Consider the following 22,311-nt stretch of genomic DNA (forward strand, 5'->3'; position numbering starts at 1 on the left):
TTCTTTGCAGATGATCAAGTTAAGATGAGGTCATTATGGTGGGCTCTAATCCAAGATGACAGCGTCCTTATAGAAAGAGGAGATTTGGACACAGACACGTGCATGCACACGGAGAGAATGCCACAGCAGTGTGAAGGCAGAGATTGGGCTGATGCATATATAAGCCAAGGAATGCCAGATTGCCAGCAAACCTCCAAAATCCGGGAGAGAAACATGGAACAGACTCTCTCACAGCCCTCACAAGGAATCAACCTTGCTGACACCTTGATTTTGGACTTCCAACCTCCAGAAATACATTGCCCTTTAAGCCTCTCAGTTTGTGATACTTTGTTACGGGAGCCCCAGGAAACTGATCATACTTCTTTAGGTTGCCAGGATACCATGACCTGCTCCTCCTCCTGTAAATGTTGGCCTCAATCCACCCACATGCCTCTCTAACCTGGGTGATCTCATCTCATTCCATGGAATTAAACACCACCTCAATGCTGATGACTTCCATATCTAAACTTCCAGACTGACTTCCCTTGGGCTTCAGATTCCATTCTGTTACTTCTCTACTTAGATTTCTATCACATATCTCAAACGTAACACAATCAGAAGTCTTGATTCAGCTCTACTGAACCTACCTCCCCACTCCCGGTAATTCCTCCAGAGGACTCTGCCTACATTCTGAGGTTCCACACTGAGGAGTCATCCTCAACTCCCCTTTCCCTCACTTCTATACGCAGTCCATCAGCAAGTCCTGTCAGCTCTACCTTCAAAATATATCCAGAATTTGAATACTTTGCATCATCCCCAAGCTACCATCATTTCCCTCCTGGACTACAGTAGCCTCCTCTTCTGCTTCTATTTTTGCTTCAAACAGCAGCCAGAAGAATGATCTCTTAACATAAATTAGACATTACCATTTTTTGTTTGTTTGTTTGTTTTTTGAGGTGGAGTCTCTCTCTGTTGCCCAGGCTAGAATGCAGTGGTGCTATCTCAGCTTACTGCAACCTCCACTTCCTGGGTTCAAGCGATTCTCCTGCCTCAGCTTCCTAAGTAGCTGGGATTACAGGTGTTCACCACCACACCTGGCTAATTTTTGTATTTTTAGTAGAGATGGGGTTTCACCAGGTTGGCCAGGCTGGTCTCGAACTCCTGACCTCAGATGATCCGCCTGCCTTGGCCTCCCAAAGTGCTGGGATTATAGCCATGAGCCACTGTGCCTGGCCCCTGCAGTTCCCTTTCTCAAAACCCCATCACCCTAAGAATAAAGCCTGAAGCTCTGATTGATTTTAACACTCTATCTTCTCTGAAGCCCACTCTGCCCGCCCCGCCCCATCGCATACCACCTTATCCATATCACACTGCACTGTATTTATTTCCATGCATGATTCCCTTGAAAGACTGAGTTCCTTGAAGACGGGCCACACCTTTGTTGTCTGAGTAGCCACAGTACCTGACACCTCGCCTCACCCAGTGTAAGCCATTAGTGTTGTTAGCTGAATTGATCAGACACATTAGACAAGTCCCAGCCACCAGAAAATTCTCTCCTAATTTAAAATGCTGCCTCATTTTTTCACCTTTCAAATCCAGTCTAATCTTTGCTCCCCAAATCTCAGCAAGCTGGGCTGCTTCATTTTTGCCACCTCTGTTTGAACTCAGAAATCTGGGCCCCCTGGGCTGCTTTTGTTTCTTTTCTCCTTGGGCAACCCCTCTCTCTCATTCCCCACCTCTCTCATTCCCACTCCCTCAGGAGGGTTCAGATTTCTACCCCATTTGGCCAAGAAATTTCCTTCACTAAGACTCTTGGCAGACTCAAGTACTAACCTTTAAAAAAGTCCAAAGGGACTTGCCCAGAACTGCAGTGATACCTCAAGATCACTTAGAAATAAAGCAGGTAACACTTCCTACTGTTTACTACTGGAAAATCCCCTGGAAGCCCCCACACAATTCCCCAGTATGAAACATGACTCCCCACTGGAGAGTTCTGAAGACTTCTGGGTACAATGCTTGAACAAGGGTCACTTCACTTCCATCCTGCACTTGGGGGGTTCACTTCCAGGCTATGGTTATGCTGTAGTGGCTTGATAGTTGCGAGGCATCTCAAGTTTCAGTTTTTTCTCCTATAAAATGGAGTTGGTTAAATATTACTAGAATAGTAAACTTCTTTTTTTTTCAGACAGAGTTTCACTCTTTTTGCCCAGGCTGGAGTGCAATGGTACGAACTCGGCTCACTGCAACCTCTGCCTCCTGGGTTCAAGCGATTCTCCTGCCTCAGCCTTCCAAGTAGCTGGGATTGTAGGTGCCTGCCACCACACCCGGCTAATTTTTTGTATTTTTAGTAGAGATGGGGTTTCACCGTGTTAGCCAGGATGGTCACAATCTCCTGACCTCATGATCTGCCCGCCTCGGCCTCCCAAAGTGCTGGGATTACAGGCATGAGCTACTGTGCCCGGCCAAACATCAACCAATCTTTAAAATGATAGTTTCAGCTGGGTGCAGTGGCTCACACCTGTAATCCCAACACTTTGGGAGGACAAGGTGAGAGGGTTGCTTGGACTCAGGAGTTCAAGACCAGCCTGCGCAACGTAGCAAAACCTTGTCTCTTCTAAAAATTACTTTTTAAAATTATGGGAGGCTGGCCAGGTGCGGTGGCTCATGCCAGTAATCCCAGCACTTTGGGAGGCCAAGATGGGCAGATCACGAGGTCAGGAGATCGAGACCATCCTGGCTAACACGGTGAAACCCCGTCCTACTAAAAACACAAAAAATTAGCTGGGTGTGGTGGTGGGTGCCTGTAGTCCCAGCTACTCGGGAGGCTGAGGCAGGAGAATCGCTTGAACTGGGGAGGCGGAGCTTGCAGTGAGCCAAGATTGCACCACTGCACTCCAGCCTGGGCGACAGAGTGAGACTCTGTCTCAAAAAAAAAAAAAAAAAAAAAGAAAAGAAAATTATGGGAGGCTGAGGCAGGTGGATCACTTGAGCCCAGGAGTTCAAGACCAGCCTGGGAAACATGGCAAAACCCTATCTCTACAAAGAATAAAAAAAATTAGCCAGGCATGGTGATGTGCACTCGTGGTCCCAGCTACCAGGAAGGCTGAGGTGGGAGGATGGATGGAGTCCAGGAGGTGGAGGTTGCAGTGAGCCTAGATCTCACCACTGCACTCAGCCTGGGCAACTGAGAGAGATGCTGTGTCAAAAAAATAAATAAAATTATCATTTCATTTTTTTCTCAAATGTCATTTATTAGAAAATACAATTCCCAAGAAAGGAGATACAAGGGATTCTGGGAAGTGGGAAGTAAACAGTACACAGATCTCTTTAAATCAGGAGCATACAGGGTCATAATAAAATGAGCTACAGGCACAGAGCCAGTAACACATTTATGGTCCGTTCATCTGGAAAAGTTTCACTGCCCACTCCCCACTCCCCTTCCCCCCCACCGCCGGAAGCAGCCAGCTTTATCCTTGGCATTTTAATTTTAGAGAAAATTTAAACTTCCGTGCTGCCCTGTGGCTTCGGTCAATGGAGCTTCTTTCTCCAGTTATGGAATGAGTCAGCAAAACGGGGAGTTTCTGATCCTTGGAATTAGGGAGGGACAGTTTACAGAATGTCCTCATTTCACTCTTTTCCCAATCAGGGGAAATATCTAGCCAATTCTGGTTTTAAAAGTTAATATCAAATTCCAAGTCCCTCCCTCTTTTTGGCAAGGAAGACAACCCTCTGGAGTGAAACACAAAAGAGCAAATGTAAAATCCATATCTGGGGCCGGGCGCGGTGGCTCACGCCTGTAATCCCAGCACTTTGGGAGGCCACGGCAGGCAGATCACGAGGTCAAGAGATCGAGACCAGCCTGGCCAACATGGTGAAACCCCATCTGTACTAAAAATACAAAAAATTAGCTGGGCGTGGTGGTGCATGCCTGTATTCCAAGCTACTTGGGAGGCTGGGGTAGGAGAATCACTTGAACCCGGGAGGCAGAGGTTGCAGTGAGCCGAGATCATGCCACTGCACTCCAGCCTGGTGACAAAGTGAGACTCCGTCTCCAAAAAAAATTTTTTTAATTTTAAAAACCCATCTGGTAGGGAATAAAGAATATGAAGAGATAAGAGACTCAGTCTCAGTCTCTCCCTTTGGGCTCCTGAGCTTAGCTCCAGGGGAATAATCACCACTCCAATCCAGCCTCCTACTGACCAAAGAAAAATCATGGGGCAAAAAACAACAGTTTTGATGGAATCCCCCACCCCATGCCCCTTTCCTTCAGATAGGGCATCCCTTTGGCTCCAGACTAAATAGGTTTATGGCCCCACAGAATGAGGAAAAGTCTTATAAAAAGGGTGACAGAAATGGAGTTTGGGAGGGAAGCAGCACAGCAGAAAGAAGTGGGGAGTGATGGATGGTGAATGCTTTCCAGAGGCTACCTAGCAAGCAGTCACAGTGGCATCTGCAGCCCAGGGAGCTCTTCCCAGGGCCAAGATGCTCTTGGGTGAAACTACATCTAAGGACTAAGTCAGCATTTTGTCCCACCAGAGAGAAATGAAGGGAGAGACCTATGGGGAAGCACCCCCAGCATATTCATAGAGACCAGCTGACCCCCAGAAGGCCCGGGAGAATGAAGGGGCAAGGAGTAGAAAATGGTATTCAGGGCAAGTCCTAATAAAGTAGGGAAGACAAAAGGAAAAGTCCCCCAAAAAGAGCATGGGTCCCTGAATACGGGTCCTTGGCAGAACCCCAATACGGAAGGCCCTTCCTTACACATGTAGGTATCACAGCGCTCTCCTTTGGAGGCAAAATCAGAAAGGCCCAGTGGCGCAAGCCTCAGTCCAGCACAGGCAGCCCTCCCCAACCCTCCCCAACCCGTCCTTAGAGAGGGCTCTGGCCGAGGACCCACTGGGCCCCTCCCCTAATAGTTCCTATAGCTAGAAAACAAAACAACAACAACAACAAAAAAAAAACCTAGGGAAAAGTCCAATAAGAACCTTAATCATACAAAAAGTCCAAATAGTCTTCCTCTCTTGCCTTCTGGGGCATAGGTATGTCCCTTCTCGCAAGGCTTCCTGTCCCAGTTAGGACAACATCACTATTTCATTTTTTAAAAATAAAAATAAAGATATCCCCCCCCCCCCCCCCCCAAATGCTACTTCATACAGCCCACCCCACACACTCCCCAAACCAAGCATTGCTCCCTTGACACAAGGTAAACTTAAAACTTTGCTGCAACCTCACAGCCTCCAAGGGGCTGCTCATCACAACCAACCCAGTTCAGTCTCCAGAGGAAGAGACAGCAGAGCATGTCTTACTCTCCCTGCCTCCTACTACAGAGGCCAGAATCACCTGGACCGAGCAGGAGGCCCGCCCAGGGCCCTGACCCTTCACAAGGAAGAGTCTCGCAGGGGAGAGTCCTCTCCCCCAGCTCCCACCACCAGCCTGGGATCCTGGGTGGTGGCTCTGCTGGGCTCACAAGGTGCCATGGCTTCGAGATCCCAGTGCGAACCAGCCGGTCTTCTCCTGAGCCAGGTCCAGCTCTCGCAGGCGGATGTTCACCTCACCGAGGAGGACGTTCTCCCAGAATCCCTGCTCACTCAGCACACTCAGCTGGAGCTCCCGCTGCTGCAGGTCTCCCTTGGGGATCCCATCATATACCAACTGCAAACAGAGATGGGTGAGGGAAGTGGTGAGAGAAGGAACAAGAAGAATCCAGAGGGAACCTGAGAGAGAGAGATGGTAAAGTCTGTTGGGGGTTGATCCAGCTGAGGCTAGCACTGACCCTGCAGAGTCCCAGGTCATACAGAAGGTACACAAGGTACACAGACTCCAAGGGAAGCATTAATGAACTCTGTTCTTTGCTCAGAGTTCAAGCAGGTGAGGGCTTTGTATTGGGGCCACTGCTCATTTTCAGCACAGGACTGGCAGGTTTCTCCTTTCCACAGGATAGGGCCAGACCCCAGCCATGAAATCCCAGCCCAAAAGGGCTGGCAAACATTTTATGTAAGGGGACAGACAGTAAATATTTTTAGGCTTGATAAGCCATATGGTCTATGTTACAACTACTCAATCCTGCCATTGCAGCATGAAAGCAGCCACAGGCAACACCTAAATCAGAAAGTACAGCCATGTTCTTAATATGATGTCTTAATACGGTCTTCAATACGACTTTAGCTAGTAGAACAGGCGCAGGTTGCCAACCCCTGCCCTACCCCACCATTTTCCCCACCCACCATCTCATTGTAGGTAGGATTGCAGGTTTTCCGGGCCACTTTGGTTTTCCTCTTAGTGGTTTTCTGAGGGTCAGGAAGGAGGTAAATTTTCACATAGGGGTCAGGGTCATTTCCATCCTGGAGCAGTTGCTACAATAGAATGAGAACCAAAAAATGTTAAGATTTTTAACATCTGTCTCTTCATCACCATTCCTGTGATCACACTCTGATCCAGACTGTCATCTGCCATCTGGTGTCTTGCAATGCACGACTAGTTTATTTGTCTGCTTTCAAGCTCACTCCATTCTGATAAAAATATCTACCATGATAACATTGTGTCCTATTAAAACATCAATTGATTTGTCTATGATATCAAGTCTATACTTTTTATCCAAATCCTCCAGACATCCCATAATGTGCTCTGTTTTGAGTGAACCATCATGTTCCCAGGTATCTTCCTGCCATATCTACTATCCTTGTCTATTTTGTCATTTGGTCCACTTAACCCCTAAGAGGTAGAGACATGAGTCAGAGAGATTGAGTTGCTTGCTCAAGGGCAGCCAACTAGTGATACACCCAGCCTGATCCTTTTAAAACCTAAGTCAGATCATGTCACGCCTCTGCTCAAAACCCATCTCATTCAGGGAAAAGGCCAGGGTTCTTACTATCGGGGTAAGGTGCTGGTCCATCATACCCTCTCCAACCTCATCATCCACTCCTCTCGACTTTGCTCCATCGGCTTCAGCCACTGGCCCCTTGCCGTTTCTGATGCACCCCTGGCAGGCTCCCAGCTTTGGGCTATCAGATCTAACTGCTCCCTTTGCCTGGGACAGTCTACCCTCAGATGCATAAACATGGCTCCTTCCCTCACCTTCTCCAACTTGCTAAGACACCTCCTCAGCAATGAGGCCTTCCCTGACCACTCTGCAAATTCCACTCCCTTCATTCCATCCTAGCATTCCTTCTCTGCTTTATTTCTTGCCATAGCTCTTACTACCATCTTCTATGCCATATATTTTACTTATCTGCCTGTCTGCCCTTTCCAACTAGAATGTAAGCCCCCTGAGGGCAGGGATTTTGTTTTGTTTTTCCCCATACCCAGAGCTAATGTATCAGTATACAGCAGTCACTCAAACATTTGTTGAATGAATGAAGAATAAATGGATGAATGTTCATGCTCATGAATGAAGAATAAATAGATGAATGTTCATGCTCCTCCTGCCATATCCCACTGCCCCAACCTACACAAAATGCCTAACACAGGATACAGCACAATGCAAGTATTCAAGTTCCCTTCCTGGCTGGATGTGGTGGCTCACACCTGTAATCCCAGCACTTTGGGAAGCTGAGGGGGGCAGATCATCTGAAGTCAGGCATTTGAGACCAGTCTAGCTAACATGATGAAACCCGATCTCTAATTTTAAAAAATACAAAAATTAGCCAGGTGTAGTGGCATGTGCCTATAGTCCCAGTTGCTCAGGCTGAGGCAGGAAAATCGCTTGAACCCAGGAGGTTGCAGTAAGCCAAGATTGTGCCACTGCACTACAGCCTGGGTGACAGAGCAAAACTCCATCTCAAAAAAAAAAATTCCCTTCCTCTTCTAGTCACAATGTTCTTAGAACTCATACCAAAAATTTAGTAATTATATACTGCCTTGATCATGTTCAAAGGATGTCACGTGGCTGCTGAATCATTATAGCCAGGTAATGAGCCCCTTGGGCCTCTCCCTTATGATAATTACGATAATAATCATCATTCTAATAAAACCAGGCATGGTGTTAAGTATTCCACAAGCATTATCTCATTTAATCCCCATAATGACTCTATGAGGTAGGTGCTAACATTTTCCTCATTCTAATGAGGCTCAGAATGATTAGGTTACTTGTCAAAGACCACAGCTACAAAAAGCTGTATCATGTATTGCCTGGTCAAACCATAGGCTTGCTATGGTTATAGGTCCATGGTGGATGCTCAGTAGACTGTGGTGGTTACCCATATGACATGGGGCAGAGAAGATCTGCCCAGACAAAAAAGATGCTCAAGAAAGATTAAAAAAGAAAAAAAAAAAAAAAAATCAGGGCTGTGCAGGCACTTACCAAGCCCCGAATATGCATCACCATAATGAAGAGTTTATTGTTTTTGTAGGAGATGGACAGCTTCACCTCCCCTCCCACCTTTCCGACGGGCCGGGCCCATGTGCCATCTGTAGGGACAAACGAAACCAAGAAGGGTCAAGAGGCCAGGCAGGGGTTTCTGTTTTCTTTCTGAACCCCCTTGCCCCAGTCTCTCCATGTCAGGTTCCTGATTCTCATGAGGCATCTACATAAGTGTAGTCTGAATGTGATTAGAGTTAACTGGGTTGGGATGGGTCTGAGGATATAATCAACTGAATATCCACCCTGTGGGGAACCCAGGTAAGGAGCTATGGACCCCACAGCCTGAGTGGGAAACTAGATTCCCTGGAGAGTAAGAAAAGGAACAGGAGGCAAGTCAAGGAGAGAGAACTGAGAAGAGGTTGGGACAGAAGCAGTTACCCTTGGTGTAGTTCAGAGGAGTTGGCAGAAAGGTCTCAGAGAAGATACTGTACCTGAGGACTTAGGAGCTGGGCTGGTGCCCATAGCCTTCTCATCCCGAGGCAGTGGGTGGAAGAAGGTGTACACCAAATCACACTGGAACAGAATCAGAAACAGGGCCATTCTTCAATAAGATGATGGCCCAATACAAAAAGGAAGGGGACTGTTCCAGATGTAAAAAGACTTAGGAAATATAACAACCAACAACATGCAGTTCTTATGTGGATTATAGCTCCAACAAGCCAACAGTAAAAGGCATTTGGGGGATGATAGGGAAATTCTGAATATGGACTATGTACTGGATAATATAATAATACTGTAGTTACGTTAAAAATAAGGCTTTATTGCTTAGAGATGCATACTATTTAGGGGGTACAGTATTATGATGTCTGTAATTTACTTTTTTGTTTGTTTGAGGTGGAGTCTTGCTCTGACGCCCAGGCTGCAGTGCAGTGGGGCAATCTTAGCTCACTGCAACCTCAGCCTCCCAAGTAGATGAGATTACAGGCATGCGCCACCACGCCCAGCTAATGTTTGTATTTTTAGTAGAAACATGTTGGCCAGGCTGGTCTCAAATTCCTAACCGCAGGTGATCCACCTGCCTCGGCCTCCCAAAGTGCTAAGATTACAGGCATAAGCCACTGCACCCAGCCTGTAATTTATTTTTAAATATTTCCTAAAAAATAGATGAAGCAAATATAGCAAAATGTTAACTGTTTAGGTGATAGATATAGAGGTGCTAATTATATTGTTTCTCTACTTTTCTGCATGTTTTAAAGTTTTAATACTAAAAAGCTTAAAAAGAAAAAACAGGCTGAGTGCAGTGATTCATGCCTATAATTCCAGCATTTTGGGAGGCTGAGGCCAGAGGATTGCTTGAGCTCAGGGGTCTGCGACCAGCCTGGTAACACAGTGAAACCCTATCTTTACAAAAAAATACAAAAACTAGCGGGGTGTGGTGGCCCATGCCTATAGTCCCAGCTACTCAGGAGGCTAAGGTGGGAGGATCACTTGAGCCTGGGAGGTTGAGGCTGCTGTGATTGTGCCACTGCACTCCAGACTGAATGACAGGGCAAGATCCTGTCTCAGAAAACAAACAAACAAACTGTGTGAAAATACTCGCTTGAACATTAATACTAGTTAAAAACAAAACAAAACAAAAAAAAGACATACTCTAAATATCTTCCAAAAATAAAATGGTTAAGAATATGGTACTGCAAGTTGGTGTTTGGGGGAGCAGATATTTAAAGTTATAGCATATGCATACTATAAACGCCAAGGGAAAAAAGCTTAAAATCTAGAGTCATACTTAAGCTATGACCACTGTAATACTGTAAAAATCATGCTTGCATATGGACAAATAGGAAGGAAACATGGACAACAGGGTCAGATGATTTGTTAAAGTATTTAATAATAGGATTCCTCATGACTTTGTTAGGGCCATTATAATACTACTTGTTTTAAAACAAAATCTAGGTTGATAATACATACTCCACCTGCTCAAAAATTTTTTTTCTCAAGGAGGAGCCTTCCTTTCTGAGGCTCTGCTCATTCACATCACTCTCAGACCATGTGCCTGGATGCATTCACGTTTCTGTTTAATTGCATTTCTGTGCATAACCCTGTGAGGCTAGACCCACCCGCCTCCTGTCTTCTTGTCTTCTGCAGACTAGAGCATTGGTCATTCAGCCCACAGACCCCGAAGTGCCGAGTCCTGTTCCTGACTCCTAGTGGCTCTGGATGCTTCCACCCCTGCCTCCCCAACCACCCCCACCAGCCTGGACAGCCAGGAGGAGAGGCAAGCCCACCCACCTCGGCCACCTCAGGGGCTGCGTGGATCAAGTGCCAGATGTAACCGTTTAGCTCCTCCCTCCGCCGCTCGGCCACCGCCTCTCCCCGGGAGCGGCCGATCACGAAGCGACTAGGGAAGCTGGCGCGTAGGCAGCAGGGATGCAGGAGGTGAAGATGGGGAAAGAAAATGGACACAATGGGCTTTTTTTCACACATTTCATTTGCATTTCTAGTCCCCTGGCACCCATTTCCCAGCAGCCTTCATTTCTAGGGACCCTCACAATTCCTCCTGTGCTGCACATCTGTGCCCAGGTCTGACACCTGCTCAGCATCTTACACCTACATTTCCAAGGGCCCCAGACAAGAAAACCAAACAGCTGGCCAGAGTCCTATGGCTCCCCAGAAATGCCTTGGGAGCCCTCAGTTTCTCCCATCAAAGTAAAAATCCTGTTTTTTTCCTTTTTGAGATGGAGTCTTGCTCTGTTGCCCAGGCTGGAGTACAGTGGTGCAACCTCGGCTCACTGCAACCTCCACCACCCGGGTTCAAGCGATTCTCCTGCCTCAGCCTCCCCAGTAGCTAGGACTACAGGCACGCACCATTGCGCCCAGCTAATTTTTGTATTTTTAGTAGAGGGGGGTTTCACCATGTTGGCCAGGCTGGTCTCGAACTCCTTAGCTCATGATCTGCCCGCCTCTGCCTGCCAAAGTGCTAGGATTATGGGTGTGAGCCACTGCACCCAGCCAAAAAATTCATTTAAAAAGTTGTATGTTTGTTTTGAGACTGAGTCTCACTTTGTCGCCCAGGCTGGAGTGCATTCACGTGATCTCAGCTCACTGCAACCTGTGCCTCCTGGGTTCAAGCAATTCTCCTGCCTCAGCCTCCTGAGTAGCTGGGATTATAAAAGCATGCCACCATGCTAATTTTTGTATTTTTAGTAGAGATGGGGTTTCACCATGTTGGCCAGGCTGCTCTCGAACTCCTGACCTCAGGCAATCTGCCCACCTCGGCCTCCCAAAGTGCTGGGATTACAGGCATGAGCCACTGCACCCAGCCTGAAAAGTAGTTTTTAAAAAAATTGCAGTAAAATACATATAACATAAAATTTGCCATCTTAACCATTTTTAAGTGTACAGTTCTGTGGAATTAACCATATTCACATTGTTGTGCAACCATCGCCACTATCCAACTTCATAGCTCTTTTCATCTTGCAAAACTGAAGCTCTGTATCCATTAAACAACCACACCTCCCTCCCCTCAGACCTGGGCAACTAGCTTTCTACTTTCTGTCTCTAGGAATCTGACTACTCCAGGTAACTCAGATAAGTGGAATCACGCTGTTTTCGTCTTTTTGTGACTGGCTTATTTCACTTAGCAGAATGTCCTCAAGGTCCATCCACGTTGTTACTCGTGTCGAAATTTCCCTCCATTTTAAATGCTGAATAATATCCCACTATGTACATGTGACATTTTGTTTATCCATTTGAAAAATGGTATAACTCTTTAAAAAATTAGAAATTTTGAAACATCAAATTCACCATGCCTTCCCTTCTGGTCAGTGGGTCCGGAGTGAGAGCGCTTGCGTGCAGGGAGAGCTTGGCCAGCAGGGGGAGCACTTGTCATCAAACTCCATACCAGGTCAAGCAAAGCAGGCAGATCTTTAGTCCAAAAGGGTATTTTCTGCCCCTGCAGTCCTGCCCAACTCCCATCCCGTATCCTTTCTCCCTCCCCCGCATCCCTCTGTGCAGATGGTAAAGGGGGCAGCTACCTGGGCAAGTGGGAAGAAGGGAAGAGCAGCCGCAGCTTATTGTGTAATTCCTGGAACTCCTCAAAGGTCCGCTGGATATAGGTGGCCTCGTGAGTGTTCTCTCGCATCACCTTTACCACATAAATCTGCAAAGGTCCAGATCTTAGGGTGTACCTGCCGAGCACTCTGCACCCAGTGAAGGGGGTAGGAAAGGTCTGGAAGTGTATGTATGTGCTGAGGGGAGGGGCACGTTCCAGAAGGAAGAGGGCAAGAGTCTCTCCAGTGGAGACAGATGATAGCACATACACAGGAATCTAAAAGCAGACTTCCCACATATGTCGCCAGGATCCTTGACTCAGAGGGAATAACCATCCAATTCAGTTCCCCAATTCTAGGCAGGTCACGTGAGCAAAGGAGAGGGAAGTGGTCCAGGACTGCTCCCAGCACAGGACGCTTGGTCAACTCCTGTGCCCACTATGCAAGTGTGAAAAAAGTCAGGACCCCAATAAACCAGGGTCAGCAGAGAGCAAGAAAGGGGGTCAGATTGGAGAAAACACTTACATAGCCTTTGTTGGGGTGGAAGATTTTCTCATGGCGGCAGAGGAAAACATCACTGATTCGGCCAGAGCTCTTGAGAGTGTGTGTTCGGGAGGCAAAGGAGAGGGTCAGCCGGTCATCTGAGCCCGTGAACTTCATCTGAGCCAGATTATGGATGAAAAAATTGAGCTTTGTGGCTACACTGCCCAGGCTGGACTCAATCAACCTGGCAGGAGGATGAGAAAAGAGGATATAACTATGAACCCAAATTCCTGCTGCCTCGACAGGGGTGTTCCAAGGAATATTCCTGACTACTGAGATTAACAGTCAGCTCAGCTCAGACAAATCATTTTTCTGTGTCATATCCCCATAAAGCAAATGATTGGCACACAATTATCTCATGCAATTTGCTCATGTGAACCCTAGGGTCTTATCTCCTCCCCTGGCTGCCCACCTGAGCCAAAGACCATCGAACCAAGGTAGAAAGGAACTAGGAACCCTTTGTAAATGTCTAAATACCATGGTCAAAAAATTTCAAGGTTCAGTACAATGGAACCTCACCAAGCACTGTTGAATCTAGAGATTTCAAATCAGAGGGAGAGGTCCTGTGTTAGGAGACCTAACAGAGAAAGTTTAATTCTCTGAGTTCCAAAAAGAGTGGAGAACATTATCTGCGTGGACGACATTTTGTAGGCATTCATAGATGAACACATCCTTGCTCTCACACACAGCGTGCCTAAAAACATTGTCAAATATGAGGAAACTGAATCATGGAACTCTACATTTTGGCAAGGGGGAAGGGTCTGACCAAGAAAGTTAAAAATTATTTAGAAAGCCACATTATACATTGCCCCATAGGCAAAGTATTTGACTGGGACCTGGTGAGAGTGTAGATAAGAGAGATGGCAAATACCCTTATGTGCAAAGGGTAGCATCAAAACACAGATGGGAAACCAAGGCTGAGAGAAGCAAAATGATTTACCTAAATCACGGGCAAAGTTGGGACAATATATCCACGTGGTCAGTTCTAGGCTCTAGCATCTGAGCTAAGCCTTTCACCTTTCCCCAGTCCTTCTCCTGCCAATCCAGCGGGCTGGGAATTACTCAGGGTGGGCAGTGCTGATTCGCTTAGGGAATCATGTTACCTAGTGAAGTAGGTAGTGGCATTGGCCTCTGTGTCCTGAGGCCTCAGGGCATCATACACATACTTGAGGTCCTCCAGGTCTGAGAGCTCAGGGATCCCACAGGACAACATCTAGAAGGAGCAGAAAGAAGAAGAGAGGGTGCCTGTAACAACAGAGAGTTCTTGCTGCTTCACCACCCTTAGGCAAGGTTTTCTACAGCTAGGCTCCCTAACCCTTCTAGAAGGTGGTAGACAGATGCTGTGGGCAGTGGCCGGAGGGCCACAGGAACTGAGGGGCTGGAGCAGGGAGTCAGACACCTACACAGACATCATTGTCCTCAGGTAGTCTGGGTCCCTGCCTTTATCTAGAGCAGGCAGGTATTCAGTTGGGGCTCAGAGAGGTAAATCTCTAGAAATCCTCTGCAGCAAGACAGGGAAGTCTTAAAGATGGTGCCAGGTAATAAGAAGGTGTTCGGAAAGGGATGGAGCTCCTCACCAGGCCCAGAAGGTTGAGGAAGAGGTGGGTGTGCTTGCGAATGAGGTTGTAGGCTTGGCAGCAAAGGTCAACAAAATCATGGAAGCGGCTGGAAGGCTTGTCACCCCCGTTGATGACATACGCCATGTCCGAGGTGAAGACAAAGGGGGCACGGTCCCTGAGCCAAGGGGAACATACAGGTAGAAGGAGAAGGTCAACATGGAGGAGGAAGCCCACCATATGGGCTGCATCAGGGGTCAGTTTCCCTCATCCCTGATCACATGGACACACTGGATAGATGGGGCTCTAACTTTTTCTTTGTTCCTTTCCTACCTTAATCTTAAAAGATCTCTATATCCTTCATTGGTTCCTTATCTGTGAGCTGGCAATGTTTTTTTCTGGAGATCTGATTGCGTTCCTTTTTGCTACAGTTTGGGTTCATTTCCCTTTGTTCAGTCCTTGGTAGGGAAGAACAGCTGGTCCCCACATTCTTCTGCAAGGCCCTGCAAGGACTTGACCTCTTTATCAGTCTTCTCTCCTCCAATGTTGCTCAGCCCTGGGACCATGAACTGAGGCCCAGCTGCTTCCATCATGGGCTTGTGTTCCAGCTCTGAACCACTGTTGCTCACCTCCTTGCCCTCCACTCACACCCTGGCTTCAGGAGATCACTTACCGCTTGATGTTGCCAAACATCTGGGCATGGCCCAGGAAGCGGCCAAAATCAATGTGGAACATGTGACCAGTGGTCTTCAGCATGATGTTGTCGTTATGTCGGTCACAGATGCCCAAGACGTACGTGGCCACGCAGCAGCCAGCACAGGAGTAGATGAAGTTCTCCACAGCCTGAGAGGGGTCAAGGCAGATGGGAGGAGGGCATATAAAGCTGGCTTGGAAGGACTCCAGGGGCCACAGCCAGACAGAACTCAGCCAGCCCTGGCCTCTCTCTCTTTTGTGAACTCCAACAGTGTCTCACATCTGTCTGTTCATCCTTCTTCATGTACTAACTTACACACTTACACACACAGAAACATCTCCCATGTGTTACGGAGAAGATGGAGGTCTATATATATATATCCTCACCACTTCATCTGAATACCATCTTCTCTTTTCTTTCTCCTAAGGAGATTGGTTGGAAAGACAGTGGACTGATCCAAGAACCCAGACTTGATCAGCCCAGACTGAGGGGACCTTAAGAGATGGGAAGACTGACATTTACAACTTCCCCAAATGGCCGTGATGATCTTAAGTACAGCCACTGAGGCAGCCAACTTAAGAATCTTTTCCTGACCCTGCTCAGAATTCTATCATCCTTCTTTCTGCCCCAAATAAAATTCCCATTTCCAGAGTTCTTGGTAACAGCTAAATGCTAATCTAATTAAAGTCACTGCACTCCAAAGAAGAGCTGAGGCAGCTTAACACATCTAGAGAGTGTTTTACACTTGAAAATCAGACATCTCTAGTTGGTAAAATATGTTAGAGATATTTCTGAGTTTAAAGCAGGAGAGGAGTGGTGAGGGGTTGACTCCATCTTATTTTGTCTGGTCAACATCCATCCCCTTATCTGTCTTTCCAGGAAGAAAAAATACATGGAATGAGGAAGCAGACCACTCCTGCCTTCGAAATCCTCTTCGTGAGGTTTGTAGAATTCCTAAGAACTCAGGAAAGACATCAGCAGAGGGCAATGACCGTCATAGCCAGGTAGGAATGCATGAAATTAGGAATGAGGGAAAGCTTACTAGATACGGAATGCCTGCCCTCCTTGCCTCCTTCCATAAATTTCCACCCATCATCCTTCAGTGACCTCGAGTCTCATATCTTTCCAGACCTTCCCAGCTCACACTGACTCCTCCTTCTCTGAACCCCTACAGATGCACTGTCACCTCCGTTCATACAGTGTTTACTTGGTCCTTTCAGTCCCATGGGGTTTAGAGATCTGTTCTCCTAACAGCTTCTTGCCTATTTCACACGGCCTATTGCAAAACTAGCTCCACACAGACGGCACCCACCCCAGCTACTTGTCGAATTACAACCTGATGATGGAGCCACTGGAAACTAAGAATGGAAAGGCTGTAAAGAAATCACAGCATTCACCTGCTGGAAGAAAAAGACTATTTCTAAGAAAGTAAAATAAATGGATAAAAGCACTTAAAAAGGAGCATAATGCATAACTCCCAGTCTTGACCTGGATCTCTATCAAATCCTCTCCCTGTCACAGATGCTCTTTCTACCTTAAATGAATCCTATTTTGGCTGAGAAAATAGTTGTGTGCCTGTGGGTAAATGACTAAACTCTTTTCACCTCCCTAAGTTATGCAGGGTGTTAGCCGCTTACTGGCAAGAAGTCTCACTCTATAAAGGGGCATTCTGCCTCCTCATTTAAGGGTTTCATGTGTAGGGTGTGGGATACTCTCTTGCTGAGTAGGTGGCCAAGAGAAAAATACCTCTAGTTTATTTCTTCTGGAAGTCATCAGATGAAACTACCAGCATTGCTGGGGGTGGTGGCTCATGCCTGTAATTCCAGCACTTTGGGAGGCTGAGGTGGGTGAATCTCTTGAACCGAGGGGTTCAAGACCAGCCTGGGCAACATGGCAAAACTCCATCTCCATAAAAAATAGAAAAATTAACCACGCATGGTGGCACACGTCTGTAGTCCCAGCTACTCAGGAGGCTGAGTCAGGAGGATCGCATGAACCCAGGAGGTGGAGGTTGCAGTGATTATACCACTGTATTCCAGCCTGGGTGAAAGAGCGAGACCCTGCCTCAAAAAGACAGAAACTACCAGCATTATTCTTGCAGAAAGGTTAGAAGGGCAGAGAAGCTATCTTTGAAAGACTGAGATTAAACATGAACATGCAGAGTTAGTTTCTGTGTGTGTATATTCTCATACATTCTTCTGTGCATTTATTTTTATATTCTATTTTTGTACATTTGTACATTTATTTAGTATTTTTCCATACATTTACACATATATGACTATTACATTGGCAGGGAGTAATCATAACTCCAGCACCTAGTACAGTGTCTCTGCATATGGGTGTTTAATACCTGAAAAATGCATGTTAGTATAAAGAGTAAGTATATGTGGGGGTTGGTAGCAGAAAGGAAAAAAATCATTACTCCTCTCCAAAGGTAGAGGGTCTTGAAATGTATAGCATAGAGTAGCAGAGTTTTGAGGAATGAGAAGGGAAGAAATGACTTTCCAGGTAAAGGAAATAGTATTGCCTACAGTACTGAGGAAATGAAAGTAGTAGCCCGCGCCTATGATCCAGCTAGTAACCTAGATGGAGCATAGGTTAGCATAAGATGGTAGGTTGCAGTGGATGGGATTACAGGAGTCAGCAGGGCTGGATTATAAAAGGCTCTGTATGCAATGCTATGGATGTTGGACTTAGCTGTTAGGACACAGGAAGGCTTTGAAGAACTTATCTGCATTAAAAAAAAAAAAAAAAAAAAACTCTGAAATCAAGCAGAGGCTGGCTCTAGATGGAGGAGAGGCATTCCAGTGGTTCAGGGGACCGACAGCAAAGAGCTGAACAAAATCAATGGTAACAAAATGGAAAGAAGAGGACAGGTTTGAGAGATAGATGGGAAGAAGAATAAACAGAGCTTGGTACAGAAGTGAGATAGAGGGAAGCATCAGGAAGACTGTGGCTTTGCTTGGGTAAACGCACAGAGAGTGTCACACAATTGACTAACAGCAAACACAAAAAGCAGGTTTCAAGAGGCAAAGGAGAGACAGCGGGCTCTTTTGCCTACACTGAGTTTGAGATGTGGGTGAAACATAAGTGGAAAAGTCCAGCAAGAAGGTGGCTACAGAGCCACCTGTAGGAAGGGAAGAGGGCTAGAGGAATGGCTTCAGAGGTCATCAACATTTAGGTGGTAGTTGAAGTCATAAGACGATGAGCTGGCGCAAGAAGAGTGCAAAGAGGGCCCAGCAGACCAGGAATTAAGCCCTGGAGAACACAAACACTGAAAGCCATTTAAGATCATCTAATTACACATTCACTGAACAATGTTCTGATTATACCTTGGCTGCCCATGCTGGTTTTCCCTCCAGGATAAAGTACATTGATCAATATAAATTAGTATTTGGGTCCCTTGAAGTTAAAATTATATGAATTAGCATTCTGGCATATAGCCACTCTCTTGTGAGTTTGGTTATTGTGATTTGTTCCTTCCCAGTGTCCCTACTTCCCTCAACCTAATTAACCGAGAGACTAGAGTTGTGAGGCTGGGAACAGCCCATGGACCCTAGCAGGCTACCAAGGCCCTACCACCCAGGAAAGCTCCACTTCTAATCTAATCTTTGTTCATCAGGAACCAGCCAGCCCTCTTTTCACTCGTCTGTCTCATATCTAACCTCAATCCTAGCTTTGAGTTACAGCCTTGCCACACATCAGCTCCATAACTAGGAGTGAATGAGTGAGTCTTAATTCACAGCTATGAAAAGAAGGGGCTGGAATACAATGATCTCTAAAGTCTCTTCCAACCAACTCTTATTCTAGAAAGTACCACTGAACCCTCTAAGAACACAAGGGAACTTGAACAGGATCCACAACTGGGAGGGATACAGGTAGGTTCTCAAAAGCTGGCACCTCCTCCAAGGCTTAATCTGCCAGGGGAACTCAATGAAAGTTTCTCAGTCCAGTATCAGGGGCAGTCCAGTATCAGAGAATTTTCTCAGCCAGCTTACAAGAGGCATTTGAGTGAGTCACCCCTAGCTATTTGGAGGCACCAGTCAACCAAGAAATGGTAGGTCCTTCTGCCAACAAAGCTGAGCTGTCTTCTCTGAGCAAGTGCGGGTCTTGTGGTTAAAGAGTTGTGTGCTGGATCAGGCACACGCACCCCAGATGCACTCCCCACCCCCAACCCTACCTTCTCATACTCGTCCTCCCCAGGGTTGTGTTTCTGCAGCCAGTCTGCCAGGGGCCGGTCCTTGAATGAGCCGGTCACCCCATGCTCCACCTGGATCTTACGCAGGGTCTCGGCATTAGGGATCATCTCCACCATCCCTGTGAGGGAAGAAATGGGGGTCACATTACAGACCAGAATGAAGCGGACTGCAGAGAGAGGACTACAAGGATGGTGCTCATACTCCTCTATAAATTAAGCTGTAAGGCATTTGGACTAAGTCTGATAATAACAGGAAAAGAATAACCATAGAAAGAAAGGTCATTCCCACATTTCCTATTCCATACTGTGACTTTTTGGTCTCTCCAGTTCATAGCTGCTGCTCCCTTTGTTTTTAGCTTTTACTATAGGAATTTAAAAGTACATATAAGAATAAAAAGAATGGTGCCATGAATTCACATGTAACGATCACCCAGCTTCAAAAATTGTCAACATTTTGCTAATCTTGTTTGCTAATCACACAACCCTATTTCTCCACTCCCTGCCACCTTGCTTGGAGTATTTTAAAGCAAATCCCAGATACTTTATTTCACTCATAAATATTTCAAATGTAATTAACAAAGACACCATGCCATTGTCACATCCAAAAAATTAACAATCACTCTTTAATCTAACTCAATCTATATTCAAATTTCCTCCATTGTCTCTCTCTCTCTCTTTCTCTCTCTCCATATATATGTATATATATATATATATATACACACATTTTTTATTTTTTTTCTCACAGGGTCTCACTCTGTCACCCGGTCTGAAGTACAGTGGCACCATCATGGCTTACTACAGCTTCGAACTCCTGGACTCAAGCGATCCATCTGCCTCAGCCTCCCAAAGAGTTGGGACTGCAGGCACATGCCATTGGACCCGGCTAATTTTTTTATAATTTTTATTAGAGATGAGGTTTCGCTCTGTGTCTAGGTTGGTCTCAAACATTCCTGAGCTCAAGCAATTCTCCCATCTCAGCTTCCCAAAGTGCTGGGATTACAGGCATGAGCTACCATGCCTGCCCCAAAAACTATTTCCTTACAATTGGTTTGTTTTAATCAGGATCCAAAGTCTACACAACACGCTTGGCTGTTAAGGCGCCAAGTCTGTTTTACTTTATAACAGTCTCTCGCCGGGTGCGGTGGCTCAAGCCTGTAATCCTAGCACTATGGGAGGCCGAGACGGGCGGATCATGAGGTCAGGAGATCGAGACCATCCTGGCTAACACGATGAAACCCCGTCTCTACTAAAAAAAATACAAAAAACCAGCCAGGCAAGGTGGCGGGCGCCTGTAGTCCCAGCTACTCGGGAGGCTGAGGCAGGAGAATGGCATAAACCCAGGAGGCGGAGCTTGCAGTGAGCTGAGATCCGGCCACTGCACTCTAGCCTGGGCAACACAGCGAGACTCTGTCTCAAAAAAAAAAAAAAAAAAAAAGTCTCTCTCCCATGCCTCCCTTTTAAGGCTCTACCACAGCTTCTCATGAAATAATCTTGCCCTTTTCACTTTCCTGGAGGAGGACAGTTTGTGTTGGCAATGGGCGGAAGGACAATAAGCAAAGGGGTCCCGTCCACCACCCTCACTCCCACTCCCAACTGACCTCTGCCCCGGCCGGTGGAGAAGCAGCGGAAGATGACCATGCGCATGTCCAGCCCCTCCTGGACCCAAATCTTGCTCATGATGCGAATCATCTGCAGCGTCAGCATGTCCTGGCGAAGGTCGTCCCCACACTGGATGGAGGGAGAAAGTGACCAGATCCCGTCTCCACTGCCTCCCCAGCTCTCAGGTCTCCCAAGTGCTCAACCTTGACCCTAAACTAACAGTGACAGGGAGTTCCCCGGCCTCATACCTCTGACCTGCTCACTCAGCTCAGACCAGGTCAAAGATGGCCCAGGAACCTTCCCAGTTTGCCCATGTGTTGTTCCAGCTTATCCCTCAATCCCATGGCCCCATCTGAATTAAATTCACGGTCCACTTCTGCATGTAGCCCCTCTGACCATCAGGCTTTTTTTTTTTTTTTTGAGACAGTGTCTCACTCTGTCACCCAGGCTGGAGTGCAGTGGCACAATCTTGGCTCAATGCAACCTCTGCCTCCTGGATTCAAGTGATTCTCCCACCTCAGCCTCCCAAGTAGCTGGAATTACAGGTGCCTGCCACCACGTCCAGCTAATTTTGTTTTGTATTTTTAGTAGAGATGGGGTCTCACCATCTTGGCCAGGCTGGTCTCAAACTCCTCACCTCAAGTGATCTGCATGCCTCAGCCTCCCCAAGTGCTGGGATTATAGGCATGAGGTGCCACGCCCAGGCCATCAGGCCTTTTTTTAAACTTGAATATTTACACTTTGGATTTGGAACTTGCACACAGCAAATGTATAAGTTACTAAGTCATGTGCGTGTATTTTGTCTCCCCCATTAGATTATATGCTCTGAGACTATCGTTTACTTCTCAGAATTGTGGATACATCACAGTTAGAAGGGACCTCAGGGTTCATCTAGTTGGACCTGCACCCGATATATTAATTTCCTCTTCAGCAGCCCTGCCACGTGACATTCAGCCTCTGCCTGAATACCCCAGGGACAAGCGGATCACCATCTTACCCAACCCATTGTTGAGGGAGCTCTGCCTCCTAGAAAGCACTCGGGATATTGAGCTGTCAGTTGCCTCCCTATACCTAACACTCTGTTCTTAGCCCTCTGGGGCCATGCAGAATTCGTCTAAATCATTTTTCACCTGATCGTCTTTCCTACATTAAGATAGCATGGAACAATGGGAAGAGAACCACCCAGGAGCTACTTAATGCCACTCTAGGCTGCCTCCTTCTCTCTCCCACCCTGGTCCACCAGGCTTGAGTAAAGTATCCTCACCTTGAAGATGACACGGATGTTCTCACCCAGGGGATCCACATTTTGGAAGGAGAGTTTGAGGGGGACAGCATTGGAGTTGAAGTAGGAACAGTCCTGCCATGGTGAAAAGGATAGTGATGAGGGTCAGAGT

The 22,311-nt window shown here is 46.7% G+C and overlaps 1 protein-coding gene and 1 long non-coding RNA gene across 3 annotated transcripts in view; one reads left to right on the forward strand and one right to left on the reverse strand.

Moving 5' to 3' along the window:
* Positions 1–16,938, forward strand: part of LOC111522780 — a 24,171-nt gene extending 7,233 nt beyond the window's left edge. Inside the window, exons 2-3 of one of the 2 annotated variants that reach the window (XR_002725324.3) lie at positions 16,000–16,124; positions 16,250–16,938. This is a non-coding gene — a long non-coding RNA (uncharacterized LOC111522780). The remainder of the gene's footprint in view (positions 1–15,999; positions 16,125–16,249) is intronic. The other variant, XR_004228995.1, reaches the window with a different exon arrangement.
* The window catches only part of PIK3C2B (phosphatidylinositol-4-phosphate 3-kinase catalytic subunit type 2 beta), a 47,366-nt gene continuing 28,264 nt past the window's right edge, over positions 3,210–22,311 (reverse strand). Inside the window, 13 exon segments of the mRNA XM_023186984.1 lie at positions 3,210–5,631; positions 6,204–6,332; positions 8,279–8,385; positions 8,770–8,851; positions 10,568–10,685; positions 12,313–12,437; positions 12,853–13,054; positions 13,974–14,083; positions 14,448–14,604; positions 15,100–15,269; positions 19,301–19,437; positions 20,917–21,046; positions 22,182–22,274. Of these exon segments, the coding sequence (XP_023042752.1) occupies positions 5,443–5,631; positions 6,204–6,332; positions 8,279–8,385; positions 8,770–8,851; positions 10,568–10,685; positions 12,313–12,437; positions 12,853–13,054; positions 13,974–14,083; positions 14,448–14,604; positions 15,100–15,269; positions 19,301–19,437; positions 20,917–21,046; positions 22,182–22,274 (1,749 nt within the window). The 3' untranslated portion in view covers positions 3,210–5,442.

Source organism: Piliocolobus tephrosceles, chromosome 1 (assembly GCF_002776525.5).
Source record: "Piliocolobus tephrosceles isolate RC106 chromosome 1, ASM277652v3, whole genome shotgun sequence".
Classification (NCBI taxonomy): domain Eukaryota; kingdom Metazoa; phylum Chordata; class Mammalia; order Primates; family Cercopithecidae; genus Piliocolobus; species Piliocolobus tephrosceles.